The 20,940-nt window shown below is 40.3% G+C and overlaps 1 protein-coding gene and 1 non-coding gene across 3 annotated transcripts in view; one reads left to right on the top strand and one right to left on the bottom strand.

The window, feature by feature from the left end:
- Positions 1–7,567: 7,567 nt before the first annotated feature.
- The window catches only part of NEMF (nuclear export mediator factor), a 70,815-nt gene continuing 57,442 nt past the window's right edge, over positions 7,568–20,940 (top strand). For both annotated transcript variants that reach the window (XM_003831741.5, XM_003831740.5), the window contains exons 1-5: positions 7,568–7,929; positions 8,748–8,816; positions 8,964–9,066; positions 14,351–14,476; positions 19,724–19,872. In XM_003831741.5, coding sequence (XP_003831789.1) covers positions 7,871–7,929; positions 8,748–8,816; positions 8,964–9,066; positions 14,351–14,476; positions 19,724–19,872 — 506 coding nt within the window. In that variant the 5' untranslated portion in view covers positions 7,568–7,870. The remainder of the gene's footprint in view (positions 7,930–8,747; positions 8,817–8,963; positions 9,067–14,350; positions 14,477–19,723; positions 19,873–20,940) is intronic.
- On the bottom strand, positions 20,763–20,865 carry LOC112437159 (U6 spliceosomal RNA). Its single transcript, XR_003025807.1, has one exon. It is a non-coding gene; the product is annotated as a U6 spliceosomal RNA (small nuclear RNA).

Here is a 20,940-nt window from a genome sequence, read left to right as displayed (position 1 = left end):
TGAGGTCGGGAGTTCAAGACCAGCCTGACCAACATGGAGAAACCCCCATCTGTAATAAAAATACAAAATTAGCCAGGTGTGGTGGTACATGCCTATAATCCCAGCTACTGGGGAGACTGAGGCAGGAGAATCGCTTGAACCCGGGAGGCAGAGGCTGAGGTGAGCCAAGAGTGAGCCATTGCACTGTCAGCCTGGGCAACAAGAGTGAAACTCAGTCTCAAAAACAAAACAAAACAAAAACAATACCCCTTTAATGTATTCAGATCTGTTAATCTAATCATTTATGTTTTCTGCTTTTGGTGTTTTGCTTTGAATGGTCTCACCCATGCCAAGAGGATATAAATATTCACATAAATGTTTATGACTTTTATCTTTTAGAGTATGTACTTCACTGATTTAAAAATAACATCCTAGGCCGGGCACAGTGGCTCACGCCTGTAATCCTAGCACTTTGGGAAGCTGAGGCAGGTGGATCACGAGGTCAGGAGTTTGAGACCAGCCTGACCAACATGGCGAAACCCTGTCTCTACTAAAAATACAAAAATTAGCTGGGTGTGGTGGTGTATGCCTGTAATCCCAGCTACTCAGGAGGCTGAGACAGGAGAATTACTTGGACCCGGGAGGTGGAGGTTGCAGTGAGCCGAGATTGTGCCACTGCACCCTAGTCTGGCAGTCTGGGTGACAGAGTGATACTCTGTCTCAAAAAAAAAAAATACATAAATAAAATAATATTCCTTGTCCAAAACAATGTTTTCTTATTCTAAAACTCTATTTTTTTTTTTTAAGAGATGGAGTCTTGCTCCGTCACCAGGCTGGATTGCAGTGGCATGATCATAGATCATAGCTCACTGCAGCCTCACTCCTGGGCTCAAGCCTTTTGCCACAGCCTTCCAAGCAATTGGAACTATAGGCACATGCCACCATGCCCAGGTTAAATTTGTTTACTAGTAATATGAGAACTGTTAAAAAAAAAAAACCTTCAGACAAATTAAATTTTTCAGAGTTTTTTTTGACCAAAGAATGATTCATGAACAGGACAGCACTCAGAACCAGAAGAGATTCAGAGCGTTCCACATTGTGGGCAGAGACTATTCACAGATAGAGAAGGGAAGTGAGATACTGAAACAGCTTGATTGGTTACAGCCAAGTATTTGCCTTATTTGGACATGGTTTGCTCGATTAACAGCCTATGATTAGCTGAAGCTTGGCAGCTGTGATGGCTGAGACAGCTATTTGTTACAAGAATATACTCGTAAGCTTTCGATTTGTTTACGTATCAAATTGGATTGTTGTTCAGTATCAAGGGACTCAAGGTACAGCAGCAGCCTTAGGCCAAATTTAATGTAGCGGAACTCTTACTTTCTTTTTTTTTTTTTTTTTTTTTTTTGAGACGGGGTCTTTCTCTGTCACCCAGGCTAGAGTGCAGCAATCTCGGCTCACTGCAACCTCCACCTTCTGGGTTCAAGCGATTCTCCTGCCTCAGCCTCCCGAGTAACTGGGATTATAGGCGCCTGCCACCGTGCCCAGCTAATTTTTGTATTTTTTTAAGTAGATAAGGGGTTTCACCATCTTGGCCAGGCTGGTCTCGATCTGACCTCGTGATCCACCTGCCTCGGCCTCCCAAAGTGCTGGGATTACAGGCATGAGCCACCTCACCCGGCCCTTACTTTCTTTTTTAATGTATTTGCTTAAATCTGCCTATTTTTGTGTAATTTATTGCGTATAACAAACTACTCCAACATTTAGTAGTTTGAAAATACAACTAGGTTTTATTAGGTTTCATGACTTTGAGGGTTAGGAATTTGTAGCAAAACTCTGCTGAACATTCTTCTGCTCCAGGTGAAGTTGATTGTGGTATTCAGCTGGTGGCTGGTCTAATTTGTAGGGCCCAAGATAACTGAATTCACATGCCTCTGCCTTGACAGGCTTGGCTGTAAAGACATGCTCCTCTTCCTCTCCCTGTAGTCTCAATGCCTCTCTACAGTAGGGTATTAGACTTCTAACATTGTAACTCAAGCTTCAAGAGGCCAAACTGGAAGCTATAAGTCTTATTAAAGGCTAGAGCCAAAAATAGCATAGTATCACTTCTGTTCACCACGCTTTGTTGGTCAAAGGAATCACAGGCTAGCCTGGATTCAAAGACGGGAAGAAAACAGAACCTACTTCATGAGTGTTAAAGAATGTGTGGCCATTTTTAATTTCTATCATACCTACTCTTTAACTTCTTGGTTTTGTTGTTGTTGTGTTTTTGAGACAGAGTCTCGTTCGCTGTGTCACCCGGGCTGGAGTATAGTGTTGCGATCTTGACTCACCGCAACCTCCACGTCCCAGGTTCAAGTGATTCTCCTGCCTAAGCTTCCCCAGTAGCTGGCATTACAGGCATGTGCCACCACACCTGGCTAATTTTTGTATTTTTAGTAGAGACGGGGTTTCACCATGTTGCCCAGGGTGGTCTCGAACTCCTGATCTCAGGTGATCTGCGCCTGCCTCAGCCTCCCAAATTGCTGGGAGTACAGGTGTGAGCCACCGTGCCCAGCCTCTTTAATTTCATTTTAAAATTTATTTTGTTTTGTTTTGTTTGAGACAGGGTCTCACTCAGTCACCCAGGCTGGAGTGCAGTGGCACACTCACAGCTCACTGCAGCCTCAACCTCCTGGGCTCAGGTGGTCCTCTCACCTTAGCCTCCCTAGTAGCTGGGAGTACAGATGCATGCCACCACATCTGGCTAGTTTCTTATATTTTTTGTAGAGACTGGATTTCAACATGTTGCACAGGCTGGTTTTAAACTCCTGGGCTCAAGTGATCCACCCGCCTCAGTCTCCTAAAGGGCTGGGATTACAGGCGCAAGCCACTGTGCCTGGCTGTTTTGTTTTTTAAACTTTATGAGCTGTGTCGTACATATGAAACTGTGCATAAGACTTACACATAATATAAGTTTAAGGAATTTATAAAGTGAGAAACTATATAATTGGCATCTAGAAATAGAACTTTGCCTGCATCCCAGAAACCCGCACCCAAGTACCTTTCCTCTTAGAAATAACCACTATTCTGACTTCGTGGCATTCTCTTGTTATTCTTAATGGTTTTTAGTGCCTGAATATATCTCTAAATAATATTTGAACGGTCTTGACTACCAGAAAGTTCTTCCTTATGTTAAGATTTAATCCATTGCCCTAAAATTTTTTCATTAGTACTTTCTTTAACCCTTGGGGTTATAAATAACAAATTTAGCATTATTTTTACCCAGAAGAACCACAACTATTTTTTGTATTACATGGTTTCAATTGAATTCCACTATTCTGTTTGTTCCATTTGTATGTCTTTCTGGGAAAATATGATTCCCCAGTACACAACAATGTATTCTATCTCTGATTTACTCTCTAAGCATAGGACTGAAAAATCCCATCTCTCATTCTAGATCCCAGACATCTATTGATGAGGCCAAACATAGTGATGGTTAATGTTAAGCTTATAAGAGACTAAAATATTTTATATAAGACAGTGCCTGGAGCTCAGTTTCGGGCTACTGAAAAAAGAAATGGGAATGGTTTCCTTATAAAAGGATGAGTTTGGTCCTCTTGTCTCTCTCATTCTCTCGTTGCTCTTCCACCATGGGATGTAACACCAAGAAAGCCCTTTCAAGATGCCAGTCCGATGCCAGTCCTTTGATCTTGGACTTCCTAGTCTCCAGAACTGTGAGGCATTAAATTTATGTTCTTTATAAATTACTTAGTTTGTGGTGTTCTGTTATAGTAGTGTAAAATGAATTATGGGAACAAATAAAATTTGCATATATTTGAGGTGTGTATATATATAAATATATTATATATTATATTAATATTATATAAATATATTATACATATTATATAAATATTATATAAATATATTATACATATTATATAAATATATTATACATATATTTATATATATTATATAATATATTATATATATAAATATTATATATAATATATTTATATATAAATATATAAATATTATATATAATATATTTATATATAAATATATATTATATAAATATATAAATATTATATATAATATATTTATATATAAATATATATTATATAAATATATACATATATTTATATATAAATATATACATATATTTATATATAAATATATATTATATAAATATATACATATATTTATATATAAATATATATATAAATATATACATATATTTATATATAAATATATATAAATATATACATATATTTATATATAAATATATATAAATATATACATATATTTATATATAAATATATATAAATATATACATATATTTATATATAAATATATATAAATATATGTATATATTTATATATAAATATATATAAATATATACATATATTTATATATAAATATATATAAATATATACATATATTTATATATAAATATATATAAATATATACATATATTTATATATAAATATATATAAATATATACATATATTTATATATAAATATATATAAATATATACATATATTTATATATAAATATATATAAATATATACATATATTTATATATAAATATATATAAATATATACATATATTTATATATAAATATATATAAATATATACATATATTTATATATAAATATATATAAATATATACATATATTTATATATAAATATATATATAAATATATACATATATTTATATATAAATATATATATAAATATATACATATATTTATATATAAATATATATATAAATATATACATATATTTATATATAAATATATATTATATAAATATATATATATAAATATATATAAATATATACATATATTTATATATAAATATATATAATATATATTATATAAATATAATATATATAATATTTATATATTTTTTTTTGAGACAGGGTTTCCCTCTTGTTGCCCAGGCTAGAGTACAATGGCACAGTCTTGGCTCTTTGCAACCTCCACCTCCTGGGTTCAAGTGATTCTCCTGCCTTAGCCTCCCAAGTAGCTGGGATTACAGATGCCTGCCACGACGCCCGGCTAATTTTTGTATTTTTAGTAGAGACAGGGTTTCAGCATGTTGACCAGGCTGATCTTGAACTCCCAACCTCAGGTTATACACCCACCTTGGCCTCCCAAAGTGCTGGGATTACAGGCAGGAGCCACTGCAGCCGGCCAATTTGTTTTTTTTTTTTTTTTTTATTAGACAGGGTGTTACTCTGAAGCTCCTGCTGGAGTGTGGTGGCACAATTATGGCCACTATACCTTGACCTCCTGGGCTGAAGGGATCCTCCTGCCTCAGCCTCCCATGTAGCTGGGACCATAGGTACACGCCATCACACCTGGCTAATTTTTTTATTTTTTTGTAGAGATTGGTGAGGGGGCCTCACTATGTTGTCCGGGCTGGTCTTCTGGGCTCAGGCCATCTGCCAGCCTTGGCCTCCCAAGGTGTTGGAATTATAGGTGTGAGCAACCCGGCCCAGCCATGTGATGTTTTGATGTATGTATACACTGTGAGATGATTACTACAATCAAGCCAATTAACACATCCATAACCTCACACTTTGTATCTGTGTATTTGATATCCACTTTCTTAGCAAATTTCTGTTTTTTATTTTAATTTAACTTTTATTTTAAGTTCATGGGGTATATGTGCAGGTTTGTTATATAGGTAAATTTGTGTCATGGGGTTTGTTTTACAGGTTATTTCATCACCCAGGTATTAAACCTAGTACCCATTAGTTATTTTTGCTGACCCTCTCCCTCCTCCCATTCTCCACCCTCTGGTAAGCGCCAGTGTGTGTTGTTCCCCTCCATGGGTCCATGTGTTCTCATCATTCAGCTCCCATTTATAAGTGAGAACATACGGTATTTGGTTTTCTGTTCCCATGCAAATTTCAAGCATACAATACATTACTATGAACTATAATCAGCATGTTGTACATTAAGTCTCCAGAACTTATTCCACGTATAACCGAAAGTTTGTGCATTTTGACCAGTATCTTCCCATTTCCCCCACATCCCAAGTCCTGGAAACCACATTTCTGCTGTCTGTTTCTATGAGAAACTTCTAGATTCCACGTATAAGTGAGATCATGCAGTATTTGTCTTTTTATGTCTGGCTTATTTCACTTAGCATAATGTCCTCCAGGTTCATCCATGTTGTTAAATCCATGCCAGTTGCAAACAGCAAGATTTATTTCTTTTTTGAAAGCTGAATAATATTCCACTGTATGTATGTGTGTGTGTGTGTGTACATATATATTTGCACTCATTATCCGTTCATTCGTTGATGAAAAGTAGATTATCCCTATATCTCGGCTATTGTGAATAATGCTGCAATGAACATGAACATATATCTTCAGGATAGTGATTTTGTTGCTAGATCACATGGTAATTCTATTCTTAATTTTGTGAGGAGCCTTTATACTGTTTTGCACAATGGCTCTACTAATTTACATTCCCATCAACAGCATACAAAAGTTCCCTGTTCTCCACATTCTCGCCAATGCTTTCATATTTTGGGCCATTCTGTATGGTTTACTGTACCGTATGACAGTAATGCTGTGCAGTATGTGCTATAGCCATTTTTGCATCTACTGGTACCAGTTCTGAAATAGCAGCGGCGCCCTTTCTGTTTAGAGTCGCCTTCTGGTGGTAGGAATTCTGGTTGCTACCATGTGTAGCCTGCAAGCCTCTAGCAGCTCTTTTGCAGCGACGCCGAGCGCCGGGCGCGGTGGCGCGTGCCTGTAGTCCCAGCTACTCGGGAGGCTGAGGCTGGAGGATCCCTTGAGTTCAGGAGTTCTGGGCTGTAGTGCGCTATGCCGATCGGGTGTCCGCACTGAGTTCGGCATCAATATGGTGACCTCCCGGGAGCGGGGGACCACCAGGTTGCCTAAGGAGGGGTGAACCGGCCCAGGTCGGAAACGGAGCAGGTCAAAACTCCCGTGCTGATCAGTAGTGGGATCGCGCCTGTGAATAGCCACTGCACTCCAGCCTGGGCAACATAGTGAGACCCTGCCTCTTTTGAGTTCTCACCTTATAAAGTAGCCTTTCTTCCCATGCATCTATCCTAAGACAAAAGAAATGCAGAATTTACATTCTTACAGGACTATTTTCCTCACTACACTGTGAATCCCCCCTCCCACCCCACCCCCATTGGGAATCTTCTTGTTTTTATTTTTATCTTATTTCACCATTATCTAGCTAAACACTTGCACATTCATGCTGCCAGGTGTTTATGGAGCACCGATTGTACACCAGGTACTGCGGTGAGTCTCAGGGGTACCAAGACCGAGGTTCGATGAGAATCCTGTAATCAACTGCAGAATGCTCCTTCGGAGAGCAGGACCCATCAAAATAGGAACTCCGTTTTGAGAGTTCGCCTCGATCGTTGAGGATAATCTTAGAAGGACCGAAGCAGTTCCGTTTCGTTACATTTCAAAATCTTATGTCAAAGTAAGCACGCAGAAAGGGGTCCTTGCTCTTCTACACTGAGCCCTACGGCCCCCCTGTGGGGAAATACTCCTGATAATCATCTCGAAAATTGTTTCGACCAGCAGGGGTCACTATGAAGGCTGACTTGAGCCCAAAACACAATGGGGCACGGTAACCAGACTGGTCCGTAAGGGTTCCAGGAAGGAATGCAGCTTCAAGAGAACAGTTTGAATCTTTATTCGAATTTGAATTTTGGTACAATGAAGAGAGTCAGCTGCAACTTGACAATCGAAATCCTCAGAAAAGCGACACAAATACGTTCGCCTCGAGGAATATTGGGTCTTCTGCGCGGCCGTAGAGCTCCGCCAAGTGCGCCTGCGCGGAAGAGAAGTGGCGTCGAGTCCGGCCGGGCAGTAGAGGAAATTGCGGTAGTGACCCTCGGGCCTCGCCATGAAGAGCCGCTTTAGCACCATTGACCTCCGCGCCGTACTCGCGGAGCTGAATGCTAGGTACAGTACCCTAAGTGACGAGGCTCGTGTGGGGAGTGCAGGAGGCAGAGGCCGGAGTCCCATGGCGCAAACAGACCAGCTTGATGTGTTTCCTTATTTCCTAGTGCGTCTATGGACCTGCCTAGGCCTGAGTGGACAGGCGTGTGGTGTCTTTCCCGTGACCCTTAGGATACCCCTGGGGGTCCCAGGCACCTCGTGCCCCATCCCCCGCGTCCTCCCAGCTCTCTGGCTTGCCCCGCTAGCGCGAAGCTCTTGCATTGTTGGCCTGGGTTGTCCGGGTCGGGCAGGAAACGTTTGTTAAAACACGAGACGCCAGAGTGGTCGTTTGCTTCAGAGGTTTCCAGACGGGGGCTTGGTTTCTTGAACACCTCCCTCCCCTCACCCCAGAGAGAGAGAGAGCATCGCGGTTTTAGCTGGATTGAGCAGATTTGGACTGAGATCTGGATTCTAGTCTGGATTCTATTATTCAGCCCTGTGAGCTTTGTCATATTTTCGGGGCCCTCTTTTATCTTTTTTTTTTCTCCCTTGTAATAAATTAATTGGATTATATTTTACTGTATTTCTCCCCCAAAATTGGGTCATTTGGAAGACGCAAGTTATAGTGTGTTGTTCCTAGAGCTGATAGACCACTTCTGTTTTTAAATCGTTACTCTTAAGTTTTGAACTGAATCTCCAAATGGCTTTCAGACTCTGCTCCTCGGCTGACTCCATATCCTTAGAGACTGAGATCCGCTCTTTCGAAGCTTTTATTAAATTATGTGTAGTTTTATGTTTCAGACAGTAGTGTAACATGTTACATGTTTCCTTTATCTTTGCAGCTTGCTAGGAATGAGAGTAAACAATGTTTATGATGTGGATAATAAGACATACCTTATTCGTCTTCAAAAGTAAGAACATTTTATAGGCTTATTTTCTCTTTGACAATTAAGTATGAGATTACTGATTTTTTTTTTTTTTTACCTACATTTTAAGCCTGTTTAGCAATTAGCTTTGGCATATACCCTAAAGAAAAATTCGACTTTTTTCTTCTACAGACCGGACTTTAAAGCTACACTTTTACTTGAATCTGGCATACGAATTCATACAACAGAATTTGAGTGGCCTAAGAATATGATGCCGTCTAGTTTTGCCATGAAGGTAAACTTGTTACGCTTGAAGCTAAATTTTAAGAGATTGCTCACTAACAAGTTTTTAATTGGGGTTTCCTTCACTGTTACGAATAAAGTGCAGATAAAATGAAGGTAAAGGGAGTGGTTGACAGATAATGGGTTGAATAAAGTGAATATTTATTAATTGATTTCTCCCCATTACCTTTCACATCCTGTTCTGCTCCAGATCTTCTGTTTCCGCAGTCACTATTAGAGTTCAAGCTTTTATCACATTCAGCCTTACAGTTCCTTAACTGTAATTCACTTCTCTGCATCAAAACAATTCTAAATTAGACCAACGTTAATTTTTTTGTTTTTGTTTGTTTGTTTTTTTGTTTGTTTTTGAGAAGGAGTCTCGCTCTGTCACCCAGGCTGGAGTGCGGTGGCACAGTCTTGGCTCACTGCAACCTCTGCCTCCCAGGTTCAAGTGATTCTCTTGCCTCAGCCTCCTCAGTAGCTGGGATTACAGGTGTGTGCCACCAGACCCGGCTAATTTTCTATTTTTAGTAGAGATGGGGTTTCACCATGTTGGCCAGTCTGATCTCAAATGCGTGACCTCAGGTGATCTGCCAGCCTCAGCCTCCTGAAGTGTTGGGATTACAGGCGTGAGCCACCGCGCCTGGCCCAACATTAATTTTTTTAAAGTATAATTTTCATTAGTTACCTCACCTTTTATGGTTTCCTAATTTCTAAATCCATATTCTATAGCCTAACATTCTTGGCTTTCTGTGTTCTTTCTCCTCCCTGCCCCACCTTTTTTTCCTAGTCTTATCTTCCAGAACTCACTTTTGTGAGTCGTATTCCTCTGTACCCAGTCAGTATTTTTTTTTTTTTTTGGAGTACTCACTGACATTAATATGTTACTAAGTCTTTTTATTTTTCTGTTTTGTTTTTACTATTAAAACAGATTTTTACATGGGTGGGCATGCTACCCATTCTTTTATTGATGTAACATATAGATTGAAAATTCATGTGGTACACGAGACTTTCGAGTCACATATACTTAACTTTGAATTAATGGCTTTGTCAGAAAGTAATTTTATAACCTGGAAAAGTTACTTAACCTCTTGGAATTTAGTTTCTTTAAATGTAAAATGTGGATAGTACCTCCTTCATGAAATTATTGGATTAATTGAAATGATATATAAAACACCTAAAACAGACCAGGTGCGGTGGCTCATGCCTGTAATCCCAACACTTTGGGAGGCTGAGGCAGGTGGATCACTTGAGGTCAGAAGTTCAAGGCCAGCCCAGCCAACATGGTGAAACCCTGTCTCTACTGGCCAGGCGTGGTGGCACACGCCTGTAATTCCAGCTACTTGGGAGGATGGGGCAGGAGAACCACTTGAACCTGGGAGATAGAGATTGCAGTCAGCTGAGTTCGCACGGTTTCACTCCAGCCTGGGCGACAGAGCGAGACTCCATCTAAAAAAAAAAGAAAGGCACCTGAAACAATACCTGACACATATTAGAACTCCATACATGTTCATTTCCTTCCTGCTCCGCTCCTTACTTTGGAAATGTATCTGTTATGGCATTGAGTTATTTCATTAGAGGCTTTACAGAGAAGAGCTTTACCCCCCAGCAATTTAGAGTCTGTTTTGGATTACAAATTAGGTAAGTGTTTCCATATCACAAGGGCTTTCACAAAATTCTCAGATTATTAAAGTTTAATTTATTTAATAGTAACCCAAAATAGTTCTTTTGGGGCCTGTCCTTAATAATAATGACAATAATAATGCTACCTGTTGTGTAGCACTTTTTAAGGCAGATGAATAATATGTATTTCATTTAAGTTGTTTAGCAACTCAGTGGACTGTGAAGAACAAATACAATTTCAGTTTTATGGATGAGGTAACAGGCCAATGAAATAGGACACTGGGATTGTGTAAACATCTCCAAATCAGACTACACTAATAGGTCAGTCACTTTAAAAAATACTTAGAATTCTATGGGTTAGGTGTACGTGTCAATCTAAATGTATAGAAAGATTTCCTCAATGGAGCAGACAATGTTAAGCACTTTATAAATCAAAGAGCTGTTACTGTTGCATGGCACAGGCAGAGTTATGTCTATTATGTGATAAATCACAGTGGTTGTTCCAGTATTCACATTTGGGGATGACAGCTATAGCTTTGTGGCACACAGCAGCAGGTTGATTTCACCAAGCTGTTGATAGGGAAATGAAACAAGCTTTAAATATGTACTATGTGTCCATCTGTACTCTCCATGATAAATAATCCCCTTTTTACTATTCCTTTGTGTGAACTTCTGTCCTTTCAATGATGCCTTTTGTCTTTATTTTTCTTGAATAAAATTATTACTCAGGGACTCTGGAAGAACTGATTGTGATTTTCCTCTAGGGATTTAAAGATAGCCCTACATGTAGGTTACTGTTTAATCAAATCAGTATAGGTCATTCTTAAAACTACTGAGTTAAGGAGGAGCAGATTGTTTATCCTAGGAAGTTATTCTGCCTATGTGAGTATATAAAATGCGAATTTCAGTCAATTTGAGCTATAAGGTCTGGAGAAGAACTCTTCTTAGTTATGAAAATGTTAGCATTAATTTTAATAATGAATTTATGTGTTTCTTGTTGTTTTTTTCAACCTTTGTCAAGGAGTGGATTTTTTGTCTTTTTTTTGAAGGTGGTTTTAGATTAACTTCTGTAAAATTTGTTTCGTATTTAAGTCTTTTTTTTTTTTTGAGACGGAGTCTTGCTCTGTCACCAGGCTGGAGGGCAGTGGCGCAGTCTTGGCTCACTGAAACCTCAGTCTGCTGGGTTCAAGTGATTCTCGTGTCTCAGCCTCCCAAGTAGCTGGGATTACAGGCACACGCCACCATGCCTGGCTAATTTTTGTATTTTTAGTAGAGATGGGGTTTCACCATGTTGGCCAGGCTGGTCTTGAACTCCTGACGTCGTGATCCGCCTGCCTCGGCCTCCCAGAGTGCTGGGATTACAGGCGTGAGCTGCCATACCCAGACCGTATTTGAGTCTTGAAGAAAGCATTCTTTCTTATTGGTCTTAACTAAAGGGTCTTTTATATTAAAAAATTAGAAACAATTGTAAGATATTTTAGAGGCTACAGAGTAGTCTTGTTACCAGTCCATGTCATACTTCAATATTTGTACAAAAAGACGGTACATGTAATCTAAAAGAGTAGGTATTGCCAAGTAAATTGTATTTGGATTTGATATGCTAATATTATTTTAATTGTTAATAAGAAAAAAAACCTTATGGCCAGGGATAGGAGGAAGGGGATTTAATAAAGAATGAGAGTTATTACATTGGATTGAAATAGGTTATCAAAAGCTTAGAGACGATACGAGGAAAATTCTCTTTGGGTTATATTAGTAAAGTTTGTAGGAATAAGCTGGGCACAGTGGCAGGGCACTTGTAATCCTAGCTACTTGGGAGGCTAAGGTGGGAGGATTGCTTGAGTCCAGGAGTTTGAGCCTTGCCTGGGCAACAGAGAGACTCTGTCCCTTTCTTTTTTTTTTTTTTTTTTGAGACAGAGTCTTGCTCTGTTTCCCAGGCTGGATTGCAGTAGTCTCATCTCGGCTCACTGTAACCTCCGCCTCTTGGGTTCAAGCGATTCTTTTGCCTCAGCCTCCTGAGTAGCTGGGATTACAGGCATGCGCCAGCACGCCCAGCTAATTTTTGTATTTTTAGTAGAGATGGGGTTTCACCATATTGGCCAGGCTGGTCTTGAACTCCTGACCTCAAGTGATCCACCTACCTCGGCCTCCCAAAGTGTTGGGATTACAGGCCTGAGCCACCGCTCCTGGCAAAGACTCTGTCTCTTAAAAAAAAAAAAAAAAAAAAAAAAAGAATTGGTAGGGTTAACTGGATATAAGGTGGTGGACTATTTACAGGATACCATAAGCCATAAGCTCATGGTCCATAGTTGATATGTATTAGAAGTAGAAGATTAGTGGAAACAATTAATTAATTTTGAACATAAATGAAGCACACAAAAGGGAAATTTGGCATACTTAGAAGTGTCATCAAAGAGACTTAAAAAAAATAAAGGGACTGGGTGTGGTGGCTCACGCCTGTAATCCTAACACTTTGGGAGGCCGAGGTGGGCAGATTGCCTGAGCTCAGGAGTTTGAGACTAGCCTGGGCAACGTGGTGAAACCCCGTCTCTACTAAAATACAAAAAATTAGCCAGGCGTGGTAGTGGGCGCCTGTAGTCCCAGCTACTCTTGGGAGGGTGAGGCAGGAGGATTGCTTGAACCTGGGAGGCAGAAGTTGCAGTGAGCCAAGATTGTGCTACTGTACTCCAGCCTGGGTGACAAAGTGAGACTCCGTCTCCAAAAAAAATTAAAATAAAAATAAATAAATAAAGGTTGGCTGGGCACAGTGGCTCACGCCTGTAATCCCAGCACTTTGGGAGGCTGAGGTGGGCGGATCACAAGGTCAGAACTTCGAGACCAGCCTGACCAACATGGTGAAACCCCGTCTCTATTAAAAATAGAAAAATTAGCCGGGTGTGGTGGCACACGCCTGTAATTTCAGCTACTCAGGAGGCTGAGGCAGGAGAATCACTTGAACCTGGGAGGCGGAGGTTGCAGTGAGCTGAGACTGTGCCACTGCATTCCAGCCTGGGCGACAGAGCGAGACTCTGTCTCAAAATAAAGTAAATAAATAAAGGTTGTGGCTTTTGAGTGAGGTCATTAGGACAACAACAAGGAATTTAGCAGTGGTATAAAGCAACAAAGCAAATTTTGCTATAGGTCCATCATTCTCTACTTAAAAATTGAAAATAAAAGTCTGGCTCAGTAGCTTACGCTTGTAATCCCAGCATTTTGGGAGGCCAAGGCAGGAGGATTGCTTGTGCCCAGGAGTTTGAGATTAGCCTGGGCAACATAGTGAGACCCTGTCTCTACAAATAATGAAAAAATTAGCTGGGGATAGTGGCATGTGCCTGTGGTCCCAATCCTCAGGAGGCTGATGCAGGAGGATCACCTGAGCCAGGGAAGTCGAGGCTGCAGCGAGCCATGATCACACCTCTGGGCTCCAGTTTGGGTGACAGAGTGAGACCCTGTCTTAAAAAAATGCAAATAAAACACTGTTTCAGAGTTAGTGTTTATAATAAAATGTTTTCCTTCTGATTATCATCTGCAATCTATTACTTTATGACTATACTGTTATTCACAACGTTTTAAATATTCCTGATGATAATGAAAAGAAGCTTATTTATAAACCAATACCAAGTGGTTAGGAATTCACTTTTACTAAATGAATGCCTTTTTCTTTCTCTTGCTAGTGCCGAAAACATTTGAAGAGTCGGAGATTAGTCAGTGCAAAACAGCTTGGTGTGGATAGAATTGTAGATTTTCAATTTGGAAGTGATGAAGCTGCTTATCATTTAATCATTGAGCTCTATGATAGGGTAAGTTAAATTTGTGGGATATGGTGAAGGAAAATTCCTTATTAATCATTTTGTAATAGTGCTATATAACATGAGTGGGGGAACATTTTTTTTCTGTGTCAAAGGTTGTTACTACCCTAGGAAATGGGTGCCACACAAATAAAATAAAATTTTCCAGTAATAACCTTCATTTTATCTGTAGGTCTGAGTTTAGACAGACTTTAGCCATTTAGAATAGCCTTATGAATGTAGGAGATGAAGATCTGAGAAGTAAATTATTTGGTACTTGACATTTCAGGACTAATATGCAACCAGAAAATAGTCAAATACGGTCATGCACTGATGCGCTGTATGTATAGTGATGTTTCAGTCAACAACAGACTGCATATAAATGTTGGTCCTGTAAGATTGTAATGGATCTAATAAATTCTTACTGCTTAGTGACATCTTGATCCTGACTCTGTGTAGGCCTAGGCTGGTGTGTGAGTTTGTGTGTTAGTTTTTAACAAAAACATTAAAAGTAAAAACAAAACAATTTAAAATGGAAAAAAGCTTAGAGAATATGGATCTAAAGAAAGAAAGTATTGTACAGCTGTACGATATGTGTTTTAAGCTAAGTGTTATTACAAGAGTCAAAAAGCTAAAAAGTTTAACGTTTATAAAGTAAAAAAGTTCCAGGAAGCTAAGGTTAACTTATTATTGAAGAAAGAAAAACATCTTAAAAATAAATTTGGCTGAGCACAATGACTCAGGCCGGGCACAGTGGCTCACACCTGTAATCCTAGCATTTTGGGAGGCCGAGGAGGGCAGATCACCTGAGGTCAGGAGTTCAAGACCAGCCTGGCCAACATGGCAAAACCCCATCTCTATTAAAAAATACAAAAATTAGCTGGGCGTGGTGGCGGGCACCTATAATCCCAGCTACTCGGGAGGCTGAGGCAGGAGAATCACTTGAACCTGGGAGGCGGAGATTCCAGTGAGCTCAGATTGTGTCACTGTGCTCCAGCCTGGGCAACAGAGCAAGACTTTGTCTCAAAAATAAATAAACTAACTAACTAACTAACTTAATCTGGGCCAGGTGTGGTGGCTCACACCTGTAATCCCAGCACTTTGGGAGGCCAAGGCGAGTGGATCACCTGAGGTCAGGAGTTTGAGACCAGCCCGCCCAATGTGGCAAAACTGCATCTCTACTAAAAATACAAAAATTAGCCTGGTGTGGTGGTGCGTGCCTGTAGTCCCAGCTACTCGGGAGGCTGAGGCAGGAGAATCACTTGAACCTGGGAGGCAGTGGTTGCAGTGAGCTGAGATCATGCCATTGTACTCCAGCTCAGGTGACAGAGTGAGATTCAGTTTCAAAAAGGAAAAAATATATATATATATGTGTGTGTGTGTGTGTGTGTGTGTTTGTGTGTGTGTGTGTGTATGTATGTATATAAATAAATACATAAATTTAATCTGGTCTGAGGTAAGCATAATTTTTTTAAAAATTAAAAAATAAAAAACAAATTTAGTGTAGCCCAAGTGTGCAGTATTTATCAAGTCTACAGTAGTATGCAGTAATGTCCCAGGCCTTCACATTTACTCACTGTCACTCACCCAGAGCAGTTTTCAGTCCTGCATGCTCCATTCATGGTAAGTGCCCTATACAGGTGTTCCATTTTTAATCTTTTATACCAGGGATCTTCAACCCCTGTGCCGCAGACTGGAACCGGTCTGTGGAACCAGGCCACACGGCAGGAGGTGAGCAGTATTCGAGTGAGCATTACTCACCTGAGCTCTGCCTCCTGTCAGATCAGTGGTGGCATTAGATTCTTATAGGAGCGTGAACCCTATTGTGAACTGTGCATGCAAGGGATCTAGGTTGCGTGCTTCTTGCGAGAATCTAATGCCTGATGATCTGAGGTGGAACAGTTTCATCCGGAAACCATACCCCTGCACCCCCCATCCATGGAAAAATTGTCTTCCATGAAACTGGTCCCTGGTGCCAAAGGCTGGGGACTGCGGTTTTTTTTTTTGTTTTGTTTTGTTTTGTTTTTTTTGAGACAGAGTCTCACTTTGTTGCCCAGGCTGCAGTGCAAGGGTGTGATCTCAGCTCACTGCAACCTCTGCCTCCCGGGTTCAAGCGATCCTAGTGCCTCAGCCTCCTGAGTAGCTGGTATTACTGGCATGTACTACCATGCCCAGCTAATTTTTGTATTTTTAGTAGAGATGGGGTTTCACCATATTGGCCAGACTGTTCTCAAACTCCTGACCTCAGGTGATCTGCTCACCTTGGCCTCCCAAAATGCTGGGATCACAGGCATGAGCCACTGCGCCTGGCCTGGAACTGTTGTTGTAATACCATATTTTTACTGTACTTTTTCTATATTTAGATATACTTAAATACACAAATACTTGCCATTGTATTACGGTTGACTACAGTATTCAGTAACATGCTATACAGATTCCTAGCCTAGGAGCAATAGGTTATATCATATCTTTGGTGGATGTATTAGGCTACACCATCTAGGTTTGTGTAAGTATACTCTATTACGTTCACACGACATCGAAGTTGCCTAAATGCATTTCTTAGAATGCATCCCCATTGTTAAGCAATGCATGACATTGGGTCTGCCTTATTTTATGCAATTTTTTTTATTTTTTTGAGATAGAGTCTTGCTCTGTTGGCCAGGCTGGAATGCAGTGGCATGATCAGGGCTTACTGCAAACTCGGCCTCCTGGGCTCAAGTGACCCTCTTGCCTTAGCCTTTCATGTAGCTGGTACCACAGATGTGCACCACCATGCCTGGCCAATTTTTTTATTTTTTGTAGAGACAGACTCTCACTTCGTTTCCCAGGCTGACCTTGGACCCCTGGCTCAAGCAATCTTCCCATCTCAACCTCCTAAGGTGTTGGGATTACGGGGGTGAGCCACCACGCCTGGCTCTTTTATTCAATATATAATGTCTGTGAGATTCATTGATGTTGAGAATTCCCTTAGCTCCACATCCTTAGCAACATTTGATATGATCTCTTAGAGCTCTTTATCTAATCTGATTATGAGCCCTTTGCTGATTATTTGTGTAGTAAATGTCCTTTTCTACTCTAACCTGAGTTTTTACTCTTTCTTTTTTTTTATTTTTTAATTTTTTTTGAGAATAAGTCTCACCCTGTCGCCAGGCTGGAGTGCAGTGGTGTGATCTCGGCTCACTGCAACCTCCGCCTCCCGGGTTCAAGCGATTCTCCTGCCTTAGCCTCCCGAGTAGCTGGGATTACAGGCACCTGCCACCACGCCCAGCTAGTTTTTGTACTCTTAGTAAAACAGGGATTCACCATGTTGGCCAGTCTGGTCTTGAACTCCTGACCTCAGATAATCTGCCCACCTTGGCCTCCCAAAGTGCTGGGATTACAGGCATGAGCCACTGCGCCCGGCCTGCTACTAGTTTTTCAGCACTTAGTAATTTCTGGTTATCTATCCCTCTAACCAAGGTAAATGGTGGCTACATTTACTGAAGCCACTTACATTGCAACCTGTCATTTCAGATGAATTTGGGATTACTCCCACCGTATTCTGTGACTATCTTGTAAACAGTTGTAAGGCATTTTTGACTGTTTTCATGGATGCTTCTTTGTATTTTAATTACACCTGTAGAGTAACTCTGATCTTCACTGTCAGTAATAAATTTGGAAGGTGGTATTCTTTCGTTAGCTTTATTTTCATTATGTTCCCCCTTCTTTTTTATTGAAAAGGTTATCTAGCAATATTAAATTTTAAAAAGTCTTTAATTCTAAATCTTTAAGAAGTAATTTCATTTTAGCCTACATATGCCTTCCATTTTCTAGGATACAACTTTTTTGTGTGTCTTTGCTATGTTTTACCTAACATTATTTATATTTTCCTTTTTTTCTTTTTAACATTGTTTCCATTAGGTAACCTCTTTCTACTATTTTGTTGTGTTGAGCTATCATAATTTAATTTCCCTAACTTTTACATTTAGGCTGTTTGGGTTTTTTTTTTCCTATTGTAGATAAATTTCAGTGAACATCTTTTTTTTTTGAGACGGAGTTTCGCTCTTGTTGCCCAGGCTGGAGTGCAATGGTGTGATCTCGGCTCACAGCAACCTCCGCCTCCCAGGTTCAAGCCATTCTCCTGCCTCAGCCTCCTGAGTAGCTGGGATTACAGGCATGCGCCACCATGCCTGGCTAATTTTGTATTTTTAGTAGAGACGGGGTTTCTCCATGTTGGTCAGGCTGGTCTTGAACTCCGGACCTCAGGTGATCTGCCCGCCTCAGCCTCCCAAAGTGCTGGGATTACAGGCGTGAGCCACCGCGCCCAGCCATTCAGTGAACATCTTTAAGTATATTGCCTTTGGTTTTACTGGAGTGTTGGAGTTACTTCATTGGGCTACATTACCAAATGTGGAAATATGTGGGCAAATGGTATAATTAACTATATTGCTCTTGCCATGTAACTATTAATATTAAAAGACAAATTGCAGGTGAAAGTGTAATATGTTCCTTGCCTGGCTGGCTTCTGAAATTGACCACATTTTCTTTCTCAATTTTTTTTTTTTTTTTTTTTTAAGACGAGAGTTTCGCTCTTGTTGCCCAGGCTGGAGTGCAATGGCTCAGTCTCAGCTCACTGCAACCTCCACCTCCCAGGTTCAAGCGATTCTCCTGCCTCAGTCTCCCAAGTGGCTGGGATTACAGGCATGCACCACCACGCCCAACTAATTTTGTATTTTTAGTAGAGACAGGGTTTCTCCATGTTGGTCAAGCTGGTTTTGAACTCCCGACCTCAGGTGATCCTCCTGCCTCGGTCTCCCAGAGTGCTGTGATTACAGGCATGAGCCACCATGCCTGGCTTCTTTCTCAATTTTTAAGTAGTCTCAAAAATGATTTGCTTTGTTTTTTTCTGTTTTGTTTTGTTTTTTTATTTCCTTTTTTTTTTTTTTTTTTGAGACAGAGTTTGCTCTTGTTGCCCAGGCTGGAATGCAGTGGTGCGATCTCAACTCACTGCAGTCTCCACCCCCCAGATTCAAGTGATTCTCCTGCCTCAGCCTCCCAAGTAGCTGGGATTATAGGCACCCGCCACCATACCTGGCTAACTTTTGTATTTTTAGTAGAGATGGAATTTCACCATGTTGGCCAGGCTGGTCTCAAAGTCCTGACCTCAAGTGATCTGCCTGCCTCGGCCTTCCACAGTGCTGGGGTTACAGGTGTGAGCCACTGTGCCCGGCCTCAAAAATTATTTGAAAGAGTGCTAAACTGTATTTTATTTTATTGCAGGGGAACATTGTTCTTACAGATTATGAGTACGTAATTTTAAATATTCTAAGGTTTCGAACTGATGAGGCAGATGATGTTAAATTTGCTGTTCGTGAACGCTATCCACTTGATCATGCTAGAGCTGCTGAACCTTTGCTTACTTTGGAAAGGTAAAGTGTTTTGTTTTTAAACCCATTTCATGTTGTATTAAAATGTACTGGGCAACATAATGAGACCCTGTATCTTAAAAAAAAGGTAAAATGGGTCATATGTCAGAACGTGAAAGAACTGTGAGATAAAATATTTTGTTTTACTTAGATAACGTAACTCAATTTAGACTGTTTGAACTACATAAATGTGCATGTAAGCAATTAAGTCTTATTTGGGAGAGGCAAATGTATGTCCTTAGGTGTTTTTTTTTTTTTTGAGATGGAGTCTAGCTCTGTTGCTCAGGCTAGAGAGCAGTGGCACGATCTCAGCTCACTGCAACCTCTGCATCCCAGGTTCAAGCGATTCTCCGGCCGCAGCCTCCCGAGTAGCTGGGACTATAGGCGTGCGCCACCACGCCCAGCTAATTTTTGTATTTTTAGTAGAGATGGGGTTTCAACATGTTAGCCTTGCTGGTCTTGATCTCTTGACCTCAGGCAATCTGCCTGCCTCGGCCTCCCAAAGTACTGGGATTACAGGCATGAGCCACTGCGCTCGGTTGTCTTTAGTTTTTTTAGAGGTGGTGTCTCACTGCCCCTTCCCTGAGGCTGGAGGGCAGTTGGCGTGATCATAGCTCACTGCAGTCTTGAACTCCTGGGCTCAAGCAATCCTCCTGCCTCAGCCTCCCAAGTAGATGGAACTACAGGAGCCCACCACAATGCCTGGCTAATTTTTAAATTTTTTTGTAGACATGGGGTCTTGCTTTGTTGCCCAAGTTGGTCATGAACTTGTGGCTTTAGCAATCCTCCTGCTTCAGCCTTCTAAAGTGTTGGAGTTACAGGTATGAGCGACCGGGCCCAGCCAATGTCTTTCTTTTTCATTTTAATTTTTTTAAATTTTAAATTTAAAATTAAAAAATGTGGAACACTTAACAAATTTCATGTCATCCTTGTGCAGGGGTCGTGCTAATCTCTGTTTCGTTCTAATTTTAGTATATGTGCTGCCGAAGCAAGCCCAATGTGTTTTTTAGCTAAGTTTTGGGTTACTTCAAATGGTTATGATTTCTTGGTAAATTGAGGAGACTTACTAGC

The sequence above is a fragment of the Pan paniscus genome, chromosome 15 (genome assembly GCF_029289425.2).
Source record: "Pan paniscus chromosome 15, NHGRI_mPanPan1-v2.0_pri, whole genome shotgun sequence".
Taxonomy (NCBI): Eukaryota; Metazoa; Chordata; class Mammalia; order Primates; family Hominidae; genus Pan; species Pan paniscus.
This window is presented reverse-complemented; position numbering and strand designations above follow the sequence as displayed.